Below are 18444 nucleotides of genomic sequence, written 5' to 3' on the forward strand. Positions count from 1 at the left end.
ATATGTTGTTGTTTTAAGTCACTCAGTCATTGTGATTGTTTGTTACGGCAGCAATAAGAAACTAAGACAATAATATAAACAGTAAAAAGAAATTGGACTTAGAGACATGAATCATGAGAAGAATGCAAGGATTTATTTTTAGGCTTGGTTCTCAAGCCAGAACATCAAGTGTGCTTTGCTGATGTGGCATGAAAGTACACAAAGGTTTCTAGGGGGAAAAGCAGGTATCTTGGTCTGGTTTTACGGTCATGTTCTTGCCAATGTTTAGTCACAGTTAAACATGGAGCCGTTTGACTTTGACTCAGTCATGGGAAAGAGATCCATATGTTCATAGTGACCACTTTTCGGTAGAGCATTCTTAGATCCTCATGGATTGCCATAATAAAGACTTCTCTGCTCTGAGTACATTCCTCCTGGGGAAAAACAAGCCAGTTGCATCAGCCTCAGTCGTAGCTCCATCTCTACCCCATCTTTCCCAAAAGTGACTGCCATCCCATAGACAGGAGAAGTGTGGTCACTGGAAACTCCCCCCCTGAAATATGCTCTTCATCACTCAGAGCACTTGTTCTAAACACAGTTTTAGACTATGGTGTGTGATCTCTGCTGGAGGACTTAATATTTAAAATATGTATAGGAAGGAAGAAAAAAAGGAATTTTTTTTTTATTCCCGCCTATCTGGAAGTTCAAGTTAGTGAGGCATTTTGCCAAATGTGATGCCTTAGCAGCATCCAGTTTATCTGTGAGCATTATTTAAAATGCAGATTCCCAGACTGTACTTGAGAAAATCTTGATCTAGTGTAATATTCTCAGGGCGTTAGTTCCCCGGGATATTTGGCAATGTCTAGAAATATTTCTGTATACTGTAAGCAGTGGATGAAGGGTGATACTGGCACCTAGTGGATAGAAGCCAGGGATGCTGTTAAATATCCTGTAATTCTTAGACAGCCTCCTGAAACCAAAAATAATCCCATCCAAAATATAGTGGTCCTAAGGTTGAAATATATGGGTTAGTGGCACTAAGGTTAAAATATCTATTAACACACAGAAATCATTCTACTCTCCTCTCTCTCTCTCTCTCTCTCTCTCTCTCTCTCTCTCTCTCTCTCTCTCTTTCTCTCTCTCTCTCTGTCCAGCATCCACCAGGCTGCTCACACACTACACTTTGGGGTTTTCTCTCCCTCCTGTCCATGTACTTTGTTACTTTGTTCCTAGGTTGACTGCTTTCTAGCTGTCTTTCCTTTGTGTGGTTTCTTCTTCAACTCACCTGGCCAAGACTAGGCTGAGTACCAAAACCTTTTCCCTACAAATAACTGACATGCACGGAAAATGGATCAAGATAAAGTTCCAGGCCAAAGAGAAACATGTAGAAGGGTATAATTTCCTTTTATGAAGTCTAAAAAATATACAATAGTAGTTGGATGCCCTACAGTGCTCTATAATGGGTGCTCTGGCACAAGTCATTTATTTTTACCTCCCACTTGTGATAATTATGAAACGTGCATAAACCCTTTACATGCAGAATGCATTTCTCCTTTAAGATTCTTTTTTCTCATTTCCCCACCTTCATCTAGAATTAATGGAGAAAGCCATAAGAGATAAATATTGAGGTAGAATTGCTCCAGGATGTAACCCAGTGAAGCTGACTGGTTGCTGCTATTTAGAGGTGCAGGTGCTTTACTTCCTCTTCCTGCTAGGGAGCTGGGGAAATGAATGTCACACACTCCAGGACAATTTCTTGCCACTAATCTCAGTGGTTCTCTGGGATGGGAGAAGCATCCTACATGATCATGTTATGGTTTTATCCACTTGCACTCATCACTATATTCAGGAAGATCAGTTTTTATTACGCAGAAAATCTCTGCTTCTCTGGGTAAACTGACACACAGATTGTGTGCATCACTGAATTAATGAAAATTTGAAAAGGGGGTTGGAGCAATAGCACAGCGGGTAGGGCATTTGCCTTGCACGCGGCCGACCCGGGTTCAATTCCCAGCATCCCATATGGTCGCCTGAGCACCGCCAGGGGTGATTCCTGAGTGCAGAGCCAGGAGTAACCCCTGTGCATCGCCAGGTGTAGACCCAAAAAGAAAAAAAAAAAAGAAAATTTGAAAAAGTTTGGCAGCAAATAGTCAAGGGATAGGTTGCATGTTTATGATGATGATGATAATAATAGGCTGCTTTAAGTGAGTTAAATGATCTCATCTTTCATTTAAAAACAGCTGCTTTTGAAGAAATACTTGATGTGAAATTAGTGCAAATTGCCTCTAAAATATAGACTTGGGGCAAAGAGATAGTGCAAGGCATAAGGTATTTGCCTTGCATGCTGCTGATTCAAATTTGATCTCTGGCACTCCATGATTGCCCCAAGCACAGAGCTGGAAGTAGAACTCAGCACCACAAAGTATAGCCCCCCAAAAAACTCTATTAAAATTAAAAAATAAAGGCAAATTTGTTTTTTTAAGGAAAGACAAATTGTGTAAATTATAACACAAAGTCCTGGCATACTTTTCCTGTTGGCCAAATGAAAATAGTGTCATTAGTCCCAGTGTTTGTTAATCATTTAGAATTTTTTTGATATTTAACATGATATCCTTGGAATTCAACTATATTTACAAGTAGATGTTGAATTTTTCAATTTTGATATATTTGTATAGACAAATATATAGATACTACTAAATTGAAGCTGATACAAAGGTAAGTAGATATGTATAAGCTGTATTTCACAGATCAGAAGACACTTGAATTTAAGTCTTAAATGATACAGGATTTCCATTGGGGAAAAGGTGAGGAGGGAGAGAGAAACAGAGAGAGAGAGACAGAAAGACAGACAGAGACAGATGTGCAAACAACATGGAAGCATGGAAGGCAAAATATGATAAAGGAATAAAATATGCTCTGATCCTCTCTTTATGCTGGAGTTAGGGTATGGGGAGGTAGACTGGAGAGATGACAGAGTATTTTCACAAGGTAGTTTAACTCTTGTAGTAGAGTTGACATTGCTCATTTAACAGTTGGTTGAGATGATTGGTTGGTAAACTTCCATATGGTGCTCAGATAACCAAACACTTTCTACTTTTTCTAGCTTCTAAAAGTTGCTTCCATTCAACTATCATGTAGTACAGTGAGAAAGTGGAGCAGGTGCATAAAAGACTTTGATGGATTAGATTTGGAAATGTCATATATTTTCATCTATCTCAGATTGGTTAGAACTTAGTCATATGGCCACCTTTGACTTCAAAGGGTCTTGGAAGATATGATTCTCTGTGTAGAAAGAAAGAGATAGGGGAAACAAGGGGAAAAGAGAAAAAAGAAAGGGATAGAAATATAATAAGAGAGAGAGAGGGATAGAGAGAGATAGAGAGAGAGAGAGGAAGGGAGAGTTCAGTGAACACATAGCTGCTTCTGCATTGACTTTTCACCTGAGTGGGTTGAACTTCATTCCTAATCATCATCTTAGCAGGATGGGCCAAGATCACTATAATCTTAGCTCTGTAAGGGAGGTAATTTTTCTGTTGGCCTTACTGCTATATGGTTAAATAAGCCTTAACCCAATTTTTGATCAATGAAGTAAACAAAGGCTGTTGGACATACTGCACTCCAAGATGCACTGCTAGATGAGAGTTGAGCCCATGAAGCCAATTAGCTATTGCAGTAGTCTGTAGAGTCTGAGTTAGGGATGATGTAGTTGGAATGAGCCATTTTTTAGAAACAAAGATGTTTACTCCTGCCTTTGAACTTTCCTAGTTGACAAAACTGCTATAACTAAAGTTTAAGGAGAGTTCCTGCCTGCTGAGTTGAAATCACAGAAGCAGGCTGTAAGCTGAAAGGGCCTGAGACTTTCTTTGGAGGCATTGATTGGAATACAGCCTCCGGACTTGGGCTATGCCACTATACTGCAGCCCAAACAAAACAAAACCTGAATAACCCAGCAAACCCAGATTGGAGTTCAAGTTACTTTAGCAGACTCTAGGGAAATACACACTGCAGTTGTATTATGTATGAGAAATTTGCTCTTTGACCTTATTGTAAGGAAAATTACTAGAGTATACATAATCTTTTGCCAGCTTTCCAGAATGTTGGCCAAGTTAACTTCTATGCAATTATGCAATATGCAAAACAAATTTTAATTTAAAAATATGCTTGTAGAATAGATGCTGACCCAATAAGAACAGAGAACACGGATGGAAATAGTATGTTCTCTGTGCATCTAGAGGAGTCAACACACTAGTGGTCTCTGGAGGCTTCTAGACTTTAGGAAGTTGCTTGCAGATAAATTTGTTTCAAATGAAAAGCTAAGGGCTGCAGTCTTACCATCCCCCACCCACTCTGGATTTGAATCTTGTGTTTTTAAACCAGGGCTGATCTGCGTCTGACATAAATGTCTCTCAAGAGTGCAGAAAAGCCCCTGATATGCGGATTATGAAGAGTTGAGTAAAAAAACCTCACAGAGACCAGCAGAGAATCATAGGAATCTTTTTTTATGTGATTCTTGTTGACCTGGAAATCACATAAAGGCAATAAAAGTGTATGTCAGTAGGATTTTAGATGTTTTCTGTTACTTTGGGAGAAAAATGTAACATTGAGGCTTAAAAATATTTATAAGTCATAATGTGCTCCACTCTATTCATTAACCCCTACCAAAAAATAGGCTCTCAGGATACAGGCGGCAAGGACAGGAAAGGAGAGAAGCGAGAGGCCTGAGTAGTGTGTGAGGATGGAATGGACAGGCCTCAGCTGCGCTGTGCTGGGAGTGAGGCGTGAGGAAATGCCCAGATGGAATCGCTCCCAGGGAGAGGCCCAAAGTGCTTTGAGGCATGAACTCCTAATTTCCTGAGACCTCCTTAGATATAAATGACTGACTTGAGACCATGTCTATTCCTTTGATATTTAGCTCAAGTCCCAGAGAAGTCAACCTATTGAAAAAAATTGCCCAGTGACTGATTTAACCAAATTTATGGATTTTATTTTCTAAGGAGAGAAAAAAAAATAATTCCTAAATCTGATAGCAGTTTATAGTGTACAGAGTAATTTTTACATCAGCCGTTCAAAGTTGGTAAATGGGTAGGGAAGCACTTTTTTCCTGTCCCAGCTTTCTGAAGATTCAGTTACAACTTGCCAGGACTGGAAAATAGAAGCTTTGCTGTGAGGTAGACAGGGGAGGAATGGGTGGCAGAGAACAGAAAGATCAAGTATGAGGGACCAAAAATAAAGAAAAGTTGGAAGGTTCTAGAAGTTGACCAAGGCTCTGCCAATCCGTTCACTACCAGACTGCATAGACCTTGTACTCAGTTCGTGGTGACTTGGAAATAAATGGCATTTAGTAGATGAATTTTCAGCAGCTCAACTTCGTTCTCTAACTTGAACCTTGGTGATACATCTTAGAACAACTTTGCTTTGGTTTAGTTGCTCCACTCAGTGTTGTGCAAGCCTGCTCTGGGACTCAGTGCTCAGGGTTGCTCCAAACTCACCCAGTGATCCTTCTTTCCAGACACTCAACACTCAGCAGACTCTTACTTGAGGTAGAGAGTGGCAGTCCTTCTCCAGGCGGATGTCGGATGTCAGCTGGGCCTGCAGGAAGGTGTGAAAGAGGAGGGACATCTTAGCAAAACCCAGACATACTTTGCTCTCCTAGGGGCTGGAAAGAGAGGTCAGTGTGTCTGGGATTGCCAGAGATTTTCTGGTTTTAGTTCTAAGTCTTAAAAATCCCAGGCAAACGAGAAGACTGGCTGATCTTGAAAAGGAAAAAGATGAAAGTGGTGGTGGGTGGAGGAGAGGTGAAATCACCGTTCTTTCAGCTCAGGCTGGTTGCTGGGACAGTTCCTCCAACCTACAGGGAAGAACAAGCCCCATTGGGAGAAACTCACAACCAGAGCAGCTGCTCTGGGGACCAAAGAGCAGGGAGGGCCCAGGGCACGCTGCGGTACCTGGATTCAGAGCACATGTGGGTGCCCTCACTTTGCTAAATGTGCTTTTCCCTCTTTCCTTCAGGGCGGCCGGACGCAGTGCATGAGGGAAGTCTGCCCCATTCTCTCCTGTCCTCAGCACCTGAGCCATGTCCCCCCGGGACAGTGCTGCCCCAAATGTTTGGGTGAGTGACTGCTTCCAGGTCAAGAAAAGAGTTTGAGCTGAAACGGGTCTTCACACTGCTGTCTTGGAGATCTCAGGTTGTCCTGGGTGAGGACTTGGTGGACAGGGCCTGCTTCTGAGATGTGGTTGTATGTTGTGTCCTGCTGGGGCAGGCTCAGGACCTACTTCTTGTCCATTGTCTCCCCTGTGTCTGGAAACTGGTGCAGTGATGTCCTAGGGCGGTGCTTCCCGGGAAGAACCATATTCCAGGGACTCTGACAGACAGTAGTTTGGACTCAGGTGCGGAGGTCACCTAACAAAGGTCACCTAAGAACAGAATCCTGTGGAGACCAAAGCATGCCTGGGGACTAGAGGAAACAAATGAGAAGTTTGGAAGGGTCCAGTGGATAAAACCAATGAAATGAGAATTCTCTAATCCCTCCCTTGGGAGAAATTCAATAGTTTTTTTCAAACACCTTCTTTAGAAGAAGCAATATGAAACTCAACTCTGCATATGACTAACTTTACATATTTATTGGTACCCTGTTTTTTTGCCAAAAAGGACACTTTCTAAACATATGAAATACATGGAGATAAGAGAAGAAAAGGCAAATAACATTATCATAGATTTAAAAAAATTGCTCAACTGGGGCTGGAGCAATAGCACAGCAGGTAGGGCGTTTGCCTTGCATGCAGCCGACCGGGGTTCGATTCCCAGCATCCCATATGGTCCCTTGACCACCACTAGGAGTAACTCCTGAGTGCAAAGCCAGGAGGTAACCCCTGTGCATTGCCGGGTGTGACCCAAAAAGCAAAATAAATAAATAAATAAAATAAAATAAAATAAAAAATTGCTCAACTGAAAAAGAACTATTTTTAATTCTCTAACAATAGAAATAAACTTCTGATAAAGTAGTCTAAAGGACATTATAGAAAGTCATGAAGATTGACTTCACTTATTTTTGCAGTAAATATAATTTTTATATTAGCGTGTCCTAAAACTAAGGTACGTGACAGAAATAATTTTGATGGTGATAAACCAAATCCTTTGATTTGGCCTGTCCCTAGGTTGTTGAGGCATCAGAATAATTTTAGTGTGGTTTCATAGAGGAAAATATAGAAAAATGGAAATTTTGTGATTTGCAGGCAATCCCTTGATTTATGCTATAAATTCTCAAGACTTTAAGAGACTTTGGACCTGGATTTATGCATGAGTGTCTATTTTAATAATAACTATTGATACTTACCAGGTGCAAATACAGTCATTTTATTAAATTTTGTGTAGTTTTCAAAGTTTTTAGTTTTATACATTAATATCTGTCTTGTAGTAAAGATTATTATATGTTATTTGGGAGAGGCATTACTGATTTTGTTTTAAGATTGAAGTAAATGAGGCCTGGAGAAATTATACTCAGAGTCACTGGGGATTTCATATGAGGCACATAAATTATCATTTGTTATCATCTTTTGAGAACCAGCAGCAAGTTTGCTCCTGGTAATGAGACTCATACTAATGATATAATTAATGATTTAGTTCTAAAAGAGACTGACAGGAAAAAAATAGCTATCTTGACTCCACTAACAGTAATCCCAGAAATTCTGAGAACAGTATTTACCATGTGTTTATATGTATTTTCAACATTTCATGTGTCCTACTGATAAATAGAGATTCCTCTTATTCTTTTTACAAGAGGAAAAAGGGTTGTGGATATCAATCTTGAGTGAAGATGAATCTTTGACTTCTTAATTTGGTCTTTAATTAAATCAACATTTCAAAGATGTTTTCATGTGCTCCAGAGAAACTCAGATACTGACAGGAGGAAATTAGATGTTTTTCACTTTGAGTTGCTTTTTTGGTCTTTCTGAACACCAATTTAATCTTTGCTTCAGAGAAAACCCAACTACAGAGCAGTGGCGTTACTTGGCATATGGAGCTGACATGTGCATCTGTGCCCTCTTTCAGTGAGCCTAACCCTCTGTGACTACACTTGTTATTGCTTTCATTATGCTTCTCGATAGCACAGCGGTAGAATGTTTGCCTTGCACGCGGCCGACCCGGGTTCAATTCCTCTGTCCCTCTTAGAGAGCCTGGCAAGCTACTGAGAGTATCCCACCCACACAGCAGAGCCTGGCAAGCTACCCGTGGCGTATTTTATATGCCCAAAACAGTAACAAGTCTCACAGTGGAGACGTTACTGGTGCCCGCTCGAGCAAATTGATGAACAATGGGACGACAGTGCTACATGCTTATATTTCATTATTAGTTCTTCTTTTTCTTACTAGTCCATGGGATTCCTTTTGTTCTCCTTACAATCCCTTCTTTTCCCTTCATTGCTGCTGTTGTAATGATCAGGGGTTGCGCACTGTGGGGTTGCAATGCTCTCGCGGTGGAATGGTGGAGGGGCGTTGTGCGGGGGCCTGAGGGAGACAAACTTCAGTTGAGGTGCTCTCACTCACTTGACTTGTGGTGCACTGGAGATCACTCTTTCTTACAGTGTCAGGAATCTTAAATGCATAGTGGGATTGAGGGTGAACTTGGTGCCTCATGCTTGCCAGACAGCCACTATAGCCTCTGACTCATTGCCTGGGGCTCTCTTGGCCATAGTAACGCCTCCTGCTTCCTTTCTGACAATATTCCTCTTATGGTTAATTTTTCTTGTTTTTTAAGATGCAGCTGAGACATCATGTCTTCCTGGAAGTTTGCCCTGGCTTCCCTGTCCCAGTATGTCTGGGTTAAGAACATTCTAGAAATCACTGTGTTGTTATATGGAAATGATCTTTTGTGGGTCTGTCTTCTCAGTAGACTGTGAAACTCCCTGAGTGCAGGCCTTCTTTTTGGTTGTCTTGGTTCACTAGATGGATGTGGAATCAAGATTTGTTGAGCTCACAAGGTTTAGTGTGGGAATCACTTTTTTTTTGACAAAGATATTCTAAGTTAATGACTCCTGGTGATTTCTTGGGAATATCTGATCTACGGCTCTATTTTGGGCACCATATTTCTCTAATCTTGTGAGACTCTTTGCCAGCTCTGAGACATAATAGCTGATGACCAAGTGGTGGACATTGCTGCTGTTGGTGTTACTCACACCGTGTTGTTGCTTCTTTCTAGGGCAGAGGAAAGTGTTTGACCTCCCCTTTGGAAGCTGCCTCTTTCGCAGTGATGTTTATGACAATGGATCCTCCTTTCTCTTTGACAACTGCACTGCCTGCACCTGCAAGGTAAGTGACTCAAGTGGCCCAACAAGGGTGGAGTTTGGGGTGCTAGTTAACCCTAGTCACCCATAAGAAAGTGCTGTTCACTGGGGAGGCATTATTAATGCTTCATTAGGAGGAAATATATCTGGAGGATCCCAGGGAACATCGACCAGGGAACCCAGATCAAGTCTCACTGTCTTCTCCCTGACCCAGCAAGTTAGTCCTTGGAGTGAGAAGTAACTTTTTTTTTTTGCTTTTTGGGTCACACCCAGCGATGCTCAGGGATCACTCCTGGCTCTGCACTCAGGAATTACCCCTGGCCGTGCTCAGGGGACCATATGGGATGCTGGGAATCGAACCCGGGTTGGCCGCATGCAAGGCAAATGCCCTACCCGCTGTGCTATCACTCCAGCCCCAGGAGTGAGAAGTAACTTCTGGAAGGGCTGCTGGGACAAACTTTCTGAATTCATACAAGTGCTCATGGTAGTGTTTTCTGGCTCTAATTATCCAAGATGAATTCTCTGACCACACTTGGCAATAAGAATGACTTTTGGGGCTGGAAAGATAGTACAGCGGGTAGGGCACATGCCTGGAATCAATTTTTGAAGCCACATATGGTTTTCTGAGCCCCACCAGTAGTATTCCCCTGAACACAGAGCCAGTATTAAGCCTTTAACACCAGTCTGTGTGCTCCCAAAACCAACAACAGTCGCAACAACAAAAGACTTTTACCACATTCAAGAGAAAAGAAAGGCATGGATTACTGTTCATGACAAAGATAAACTTACTAGTTTGGGGGAAAAAGTGTGTTCATTTTCTATTCATTGTACTCTGAAAATTTTATTTATTTGAAGCATTGCTTTTCTCAAAAGGCAACTTGAAGTCTAATGGCTGGTAGGGAGAGACTCTCGTGGCTTTAGAACTGTAAGAGATGCACGCACATCATGCATTCAAAGAGCCCGTCAATTTGCAGTGATTTTTGTCTTTACTCCAAGAAGAAAATAACTTACATGGAGGATTTTATGATAATTCATAAGTGAGTTAACTGAAAAGGTTGTATGACAGCAGTTTAGAATAATGCATTTTGGTGTGGATGGTTCTATCATTTATAACAGCTACAGGACTAGGAGGAAAAGAGATGAGCTTTGCTCAATGTCAGTTATGAGTCAGTAGCTGGAAATATAAGTCAGAAGTTCTTGATTACTTGAGGCAAGCTTTGTTAAGTAGCATGCACTGTTTCAGAGAGGTGGCTGGGTTAAAGAAGAGCTGTCTGTTCCTTGGTACTGGACACTGAAGAATTCCTAAGTCCAGGAATATTGTCCTGAGGGTCCTTACTCTCTCTTATTGTTTGTATTATGTCTTATGAGAAACAGAGCCACTCCTTTTGTTTGCCTTGGTCTTCAATCTCCGGGTTTCCCTTCCCTCTGGGAATTTCACAGGTTATAAGCTTCCTCGTGAGGACTCTGATGAACCACATCAATTTTCAATTCTCTAAATTGCAAGAGAGTCACACATCCCCCCAAGGGGAAATAGTGATGCTTGCAATGTTTTGTTTACATGAACTTTTTTACAAATGGTTAGGCAATAAGTTCCAAGTTTCTATAATAAGCATAATTAATACTTTCCCTTCAAGGGATTATTTTATCAGAAAATGAATTTTGCAGTCATCTGTGGTAAGATATGGGTGCTTAAAGAATCAGACTACAATTTCACTGCGTTATCAGTGTTATGTTCTGTCTGCCTCAAGCTTCACTCTTCAGCATCTACATCTCAAACCATTACAGAATAATACTTAGTATTTCTCTGAACACAGTGTAGTTTGAGGTTCTTGTGCTATCCATTGTGATGGTTACTCTACCTGCAGTGTCCTGACCTTTTACAAATTTGATGAACTAATCCCTTTCATTCACACAGTCTCAGATTTTATCTCTTCCAGAATTAGTTTTCAATCCAACATATACAGGTTTTACTCCTTCTTCTCTGCTTTTACCAAATCTCTTTTCCATTTAATTAATTTGCTTGCATGGTTCTTTTGTCTTTTGTGCCATCAGCTCCTTGGGACAGAAGTGAATCTCTCCATCTCTATTCATGGTAAAGATAAACCTGGTAGTTTGGGGGAAAATGTTCATGTTCTGTTCATTGTACTTTGAAAATTGTATTTATTTGAAGTACTACTTACTTCTATTAAAAGGCAACTTGAAGTTTAATGGCTGGTAAGGAAAGAATTTTAGGGCTTTAAAAATTGAAAGTGTTTATTTCTTCTCCGCATTTTTTGATGGGGTTGAAGCTATTTTTCTTGTAAAGTTCTACCAGTGTCTTGTATATCTTGGATATTAACCCTCTTATCTGATGGATATTGGGTAAATAGTTTTTCCCTTTCATTGGGTTCTCTCTGTATTTTGGTCACTATTTCTTTTGAGGTGAAGAAGCTACTTAGTTTAATGTAGTCCCATTAGTTTCTGTTCATTTTCACTTGTTTGGTCAGTGGTGTTTCATCCTTAAAGATACCTTTAGATTCAGTGTCATGGAGGGCCCTGTACACATTTTCCTCCATGTACCTTAAGGATTCAAGTCTGAAATTGAGGTATTGACCACGTTTTGATCTGACTTTTGTGCCTGGCGATAGACAGAGATTTGATTTCATTTTCTGTTTTCACATGTAAATGTCTATTTTTCCAAGCACCACCTTTTGAAGTGGCCTCCCTTGCTCCACTTCACATTTCTTTCTCCTTTATCAAAGATTAAGTGATCATATATTTGAGAGTCTGTGTCAGAATACCCAACTCTATTCCATTTGTCTATGGGTCTGTTTCTATTCCAATACTATGCTGTTTTAATTATTACTGTTTTGTAGTACAGTTTGAAATTGGGGAAGGTGATGCCACTCATCTTCTTTTTTCCTAAGGATTGTTTTATCTATTTGTGGGGGTTTATTCTTCATATGAATTTCAGAAGTGTTTAGTCTACTTCTTTGAAAATACAAATGGCCAAAAGACACATGAAAATATGCTCTACATCACTAATCATCAGTGAAATGCAAATCAAAATAACAATGAGATGTCACTTTATGCCAGACTGGCACACATCAAAAAGAACAAGAACAACCAGTGCTGGTGCAGTTGTAGTGAGAAAGGGACTCTCATTCATTGTTGATAGTAATGCCAACTGGTCCAGCCTTTTTGGTAAACAATATGGGCATTCCTCAAAAAACTAGAAATAGAGCTTCCATACAGCCCAGAAATATCACTTCTGGGAATATATCCTGGGCGTGAAAAATAAAGCACAGTAGAAATGACATATGCACTTGTATGTTCATTGCAGCAGTGTTCACAATAGCCAGAAAATCTGGCAACAACCCGAGTGCCTGAGAACTGACAAATGGTTAAGGAAACAGTGGTACATCTGCACAATGGAATACTATACAGCTGTTAGGAGAGATGAAACCATAAAATCTGCTGATAAGTGGATGGACATGGAAAGTATCATGCTAAGTGAAATGAGTAAGAAAGAGTGAGACAAACATAGAATAACTGCACTCATTTGAGGAATATAAAATAGTATGAGACTATAACATAGTATGAGACTAACACCCAAAAGCAAGGGCCAGAAGGATTGGTCCATGGATGGAAGCCTGCCTCAAGTGCTGTGGGAGAAGACACTTGGGATAGAGAGGGGGACCACTAAGTCAATAAAGCCTGGAAGAATTGGTTGGGATGGGATATCGGTGCTGAAAGTAGACTTAGGACCAAACATGATGACATCTCAGTATCTGTATTGCAAACCATAATCCCCCAAAGTGGAGAGAGATTAAGAAGGAATGTGCCTGCAATAGAGGTAAGGGGTGATATGGGGTAGTGTTGCGGGAGGGATACTGCTGACATTGATGGTGGAAATGTACACCGGTGGAGGGATGGGTATTGATCATAGTATGATTGAAACTCAATCATGAAAACTTTATAACTGTATCTCATGGTGATTCAATTAAAAATAAAAAAATTAAAGTGATGCATGCATATCATACATTCAAAGAGCCTGTCCATTTGCAGTGATTTTGTTTTATATTATAAGAAGAGAATCATTTATATGGAGTATTTTACAATTATTTATAAGTGAGTTAATTGAAAATGTTGTATGACACCAGTTTAGAATAAAGCACTTTGGTGAGGATGGTGAGGTTTGAGCTTGCCAGTTCCAGAGGTTCATTGACAAGGGTAAAGTCAGACCATTTCTGGCAGGATCATGGAGTCAAATCCAACGTTAGAAAAGTTGACTCAGTGCCATTGAGGAAAGAAAACTTGCTTGAAACATCCTTCATCTTGATGTTAAATATTGCTCCCAAATGTGTGCTCTTTTTTCGTTTTCTGGGTTTGGGGACTATACCTGGAAGTTCCCAAGGTCTGTGTCTGCTCTGTCCTCAGGAGTGACCCCCAGGGATCGAATAAGAGTTGACGGAATGAAAGGCAGACAAGTGCCTCAGTCCCTATATTTTTACTTTCAAGCCCCTTAAATTTTACTCTGTGATAAATTACAGCCTATTTTTGCAATCAGTATCTAGAAGGTTTCCGAGAGCCATGAATGTAACCCAGGAGAGCATTGTGAGCGAAGGTTCCAAAAGGTGTCACGAAATTCCGTTCATCATTGAATTCCTCAAGCGGACTCAGTACTCTCCATTCACCCTATCCCTGAGATTTTAGAAGCCTCTCTCTACTCGGCCTTCCCAACGATACCGCATTGGAGGCTCTTTCAGGGTCAGGGGAATGAGACCCAGCTTGTTACTGGCTTTGGCATATGAATACACTATGGGAAGCTTGGGAGGCTCTCCCTTGTGGACAGGAAACTCTCAGAAGATTGTCAGTTTCTCCCATGGGGAGAAGTAGGTTATAAGATGTCACGCGGCCATCTGGGAGCTTGCTTTTAAGTCTCTGGATGTTGGCCATTGATGGGATTACACACACCTGGGTTCCTCTGCCGGTACCTTCATGCATGAGGCTTGTTGGAATGTGTGGAGAGGGGCCTTGAGCATGGCTGTGGCTAGGTTCTGGAGGTCTTCGGTCACTGGGAGCTCTGCTCGGGGCGGGAAGGGAAGCTGGAGCCCATCCCCTCCAAGGGGCCCCAGGGAAGACAGCCAGGAGTGTAGGCAAGAAACTCTCTGAGTTACCAAAAGGTATAATGGTAGGTAAAGAAAACAGGTTGGGTTCTTCCTGTCCTGGCCAGGGAAGATCATGTTTTCTATACAGTAAATTATACATCTTTGGCAAGTAGAGAGTCTGTCCTAATTCATTCCGTCCTAGGTCCTCATTTTCTAATCCAGATATCTGATCAGTAAATTATGGATGTAATGGAATGAGAGAAGTGCAACAACAAATAAAAATGTGTATCACCAGACTAGGCTTTAAAGCAGTCAGTTGTGGAGTGCTCAAGGAAGGTGAGGTTGAAGAATTATTGGAAATCAATTCTAATTGCTGATTTGCCTTTGGACCCCCAGGACTCCACCGTGGTTTGTAAGAAGAAGTGTTCCCATCCTGGTGGCTGCGACACCGCTGAGGATGCCTGCTGTGAGGAGTGCCTCCTACGAGTCCCCCAGGAAGATATCAAAGTGTGCAAATTTGGCAACAAGATTTTCCAGGTATGTCATAAGCCTAGCACCTGGGAAAGACTGGTCTATACTGCACTAAAAATAGTTTCAGATACAATGGAAACCGGATTATTTCATAGTTTATATGTACATGCACTAATGTGTAGACATAATGGCTTTATAATTCAATATTGTATATATAAACAAATGCACACAGGGCTAGAGAAGTAACTGAAGACTAATTTTCTTTGGCTTTATTTAATGGTTTAAATCGTTTAAATCCCTAAAGCAATCCGTAAAGCATTTAATCAACTTCCATAAACATGGTTGCCTAGCAGTTGGGTGCGATACTCAAGATGCCCCCACCACTACACACACATTGTGCCCGCTCCCCAGATAGAGTGTAATAGCTATCTGGATAAATGGGAGTATCTTATTCCACTGGAGATGTTCAGGGATCCTAGCCAAGATTGAAATGGTTCTACTTGATCATTGGAGCTACAAAGAATATAATGGCAGACAAAGGGGACAGGTTGGCTCTTCTTGCCCTGATGATGTCTTCTGAACACTAAATCATATGTCTTTGGCAGATAGGGAATCTGCCATATTTCATAGACCCTCATCTTCAACTTTAGACATTTTACGAGCAAATTACATGTTTAAAGGAATGAATTGAAGGAATTGTCACACTGCTGCATTTTTCAAGAGAAATTTTCTCACCTGGGAGATGACCAGGAGGGGCCTTTCTTTGGTGTAAGGGGTCAGCACGAAAGTAGAGCTAAGGTTAGAGCTTGTCCTAGCTGAACTGGCTTACATGGTAGTTGTGCTTGGCTGTGGTATACCTTAGTTATGTGGTAAACTATGATGTACTCTGTACCAATAGTGGGAAGCTATGCATTGGCTGCTAAAACATCAGCTTGGAATTGATTAACTTTCTCCAAAGTGCTTTGCATGGGTGTCAGTTTTCTTCAGCCCTAGAGGAGGGTCTTTCTGTTCCTGAGGCATTTATTATCTTCTGATACCTCTGGCATATCAGACTCTGGCCAGATGTGGTGGCTCCTCATAATTTGGTGAATAGCTCTTGGCTCCCACAGAATCAGTAAGAAAATGTAAGTGGTCATGCTTAGGCCAGGAACCACCTGTGAATCTCATGAGTCTTTCAGAGCCATTCAAGGCTCTTGCTCCTACAAAGACGTCTTTCATCTCCACAGGACCCAGGATATGTCCCTGCCATGCCCTCTGCCTTTGGTGGTGCTGTGTGCAAATTGTTTTTAGGCTGATCCATTAATAACTTCCCTTAAATGAGTGAGACCTGATACCATTTATGCAGTGTCATCTTTAGGACCCCAGATCCTTGCCAATTGGTATCCTTCAATGCAGTTGCAACGTGTTCTTTCTATCCTGAGAATTAAAAGGCATTGGCGAATAGGCAGTGCTGAAAACAGCTTCAGAAAGTAAGAAAATAAAGGAGTTATTGAAGGCCCAACCTTGCTTTCAAATATATGTTTCTTGGATTCGCCAGTCTGAAGAAATCCTTGTTCTGTTTTCACACTCAACTCTATTACCTATAATCTCACCTTCCAGAAACCAGGGTGCACATCTCTGTGTGTGGTTCGGAGGTGCAGGGGTTTTGGTTGTTGCCCAATATAAATCTATGGAGTCAAAGAAATTCCCAAGACTGGCTTTCTAGGCTCAGAAACATGTCCCAAAATGACACTGAATTTCTTAGGAGAGCGGCAGACAGGCAGTAATCTGATTGGCTTATGGAGCCCCATGTCTGCCTGCCACATTTTCAGATGACTTTCTGATCACGCATCTGCTGGACACTGGGGGCCATTTGAAGTTGCCTCTGCTCTTTGCCTATTCATGTCCTGTGTGGTCTGGAACCATGACACATCTGGGAGTAGACATCTCTGAACATCTCAATTAGCTGCTAGTGCCTGCAATGGCTTACAGTTTGCAGTTCTGTCAAATGGAAAAGGAGAATGTTGTGTTATGTTCCTGCTGGGAAATTCAGCACTGAGGGTCTTCCAGAGTGAAATGAAGTCAATAGGGATTGAGATGCGTCATGATTTGGTTTGGATAAATGTTCTTTTCTTTACATTTGGGAATGCAAAGAAAAATCTCTCTACTCTGTCTCTGTCTGTCTGTCTATCTGTCTCTCTCCCTCTCTCTGTCTCTGTGTCTGTCTCTCTCCTTCCTCTCTCTGATGGAATCTTCACCCTAAATCAGGTGAGTGTAGATAGACACCAAGAGTCCTCTAGTCTTCTGTTGGCTGACCCCTGCACAGTAAGAAACAGTCCCTAATTGGGACCTTCTAGACTGTTGGTTTGATGCCATCAGCCTCCAGCTGACCAACCCCTTGTCCCCTGCTACAGGATGGAGAGATGTGGTCTTCTGTCAACTGCACCATCTGCTCCTGTGTGAAAGGCAAGACAGAGTGTCGCAAGAAGCAGTGTGTTCCCATCAGCAGCTGCCCTCAGGTATGTGGGGGCCAGAGTGAACTTTCTTCTGGCAGCTGGTGTGAAGTATGGCAGGTGCGGTGCTCACAAGCTCACATGCCAACTTTAGTGAAGTCTGAATCCTGGAGGTTTCTGAGCTACTAACTAGCCACTTGTCTCCTTGCAATGCTCATGACTTCTGTCTGCAGGCAGCCCCTACACCTCTCCAGACACTCTCCACCACAGTCCTAATCTTGGGTAAAGATTACCCCCTGTCTCTCTCACTCCATTCTCTGATTTGTTTTTGGTTTTTGGGGTTTGAGCTACACCTAGCAGTGTTCAGAGCTTGTTCCCAGCTCTGCACTCAGGGATCACTCTTTATGGGGCTTAGAGGCCCATACAGGGTGCTAGAGATGGAACCCAGACCAGACCTTGCCCCTGCATTCTCTCTCATGCTCCCATTCTTCCACTTGCTCCTGGCGTCTTCCAATTCTCTGTTTAAGTTTTCTGGTTCTTGCCAGGCTCTCCCCACATCATTGTTGTGGGTTATTTCTCGGATTTCTATTGAACCTCATAGCCATTATTTATATTCTCCCAGTTCCTCTACCTCCCTTTTCAAAACACAGTGGACTTCCCTTTACTTTAAAATTCATTTATAAATTTCCCTGGGGCCTTCTCCTGCCTCACAGCATCCCAAACCTATCCCTTCACTTTCCCCCACAATTTCCCTCTCTAGCCCTGTTTTCTATCATCCCTCCAAGTGGAAATCTCGTCCTTATGGAAATATCTCTTTTCAGAAACACATAGTTACAGCACATTGAATAAAACCCCATTATCTTTTAAACCATGGGCTTCATTGAATTCACCTCAGCAACTTGAAACCTTTCAAGGTTTTATGAGTTTTGGGAAAATGTCAAACCTATTCAATACTTTCTAGTGAATGAAAAAAATCAATTCATATATTCAGGGTGCATCCTCCCTTCTCTGCTATAGAGAGCTTTTTAATTTTATTCACATCTGTTATTATTATAAACAAAAAAGTTGCTGTTTTTACTTGAGTGCCAAATGAGGCACAAAAAAACAACAGCTGTTGCTATTGCACAACCGAATAAAGGAGTGGGGGTGGGGGGAGAAAAAAAAGAAAGAAAAACCCTAATTAGTCTTGCT

General features: G+C 41.5%; 1 protein-coding gene across 1 annotated transcript in view; it reads left to right on the forward strand.

The window, feature by feature from the left end:
- The window catches only part of BMPER (BMP binding endothelial regulator), a 321842-nt gene that overhangs the window by 183314 nt on the left and 120084 nt on the right, over nt 1-18444 (forward strand). The window contains exons 7-10 of the mRNA XM_004606953.2: nt 5989-6088; nt 9176-9285; nt 14747-14887; nt 17215-17319. Coding sequence (XP_004607010.2) covers nt 5989-6088; nt 9176-9285; nt 14747-14887; nt 17215-17319 — 456 coding nt within the window. The remainder of the gene's footprint in view (nt 1-5988; nt 6089-9175; nt 9286-14746; nt 14888-17214; nt 17320-18444) is intronic.

The sequence above is a fragment of the Sorex araneus genome, chromosome 1, assembly GCF_027595985.1.
Source record: "Sorex araneus isolate mSorAra2 chromosome 1, mSorAra2.pri, whole genome shotgun sequence".
Taxonomy (NCBI): domain Eukaryota; kingdom Metazoa; phylum Chordata; class Mammalia; order Eulipotyphla; family Soricidae; genus Sorex; species Sorex araneus.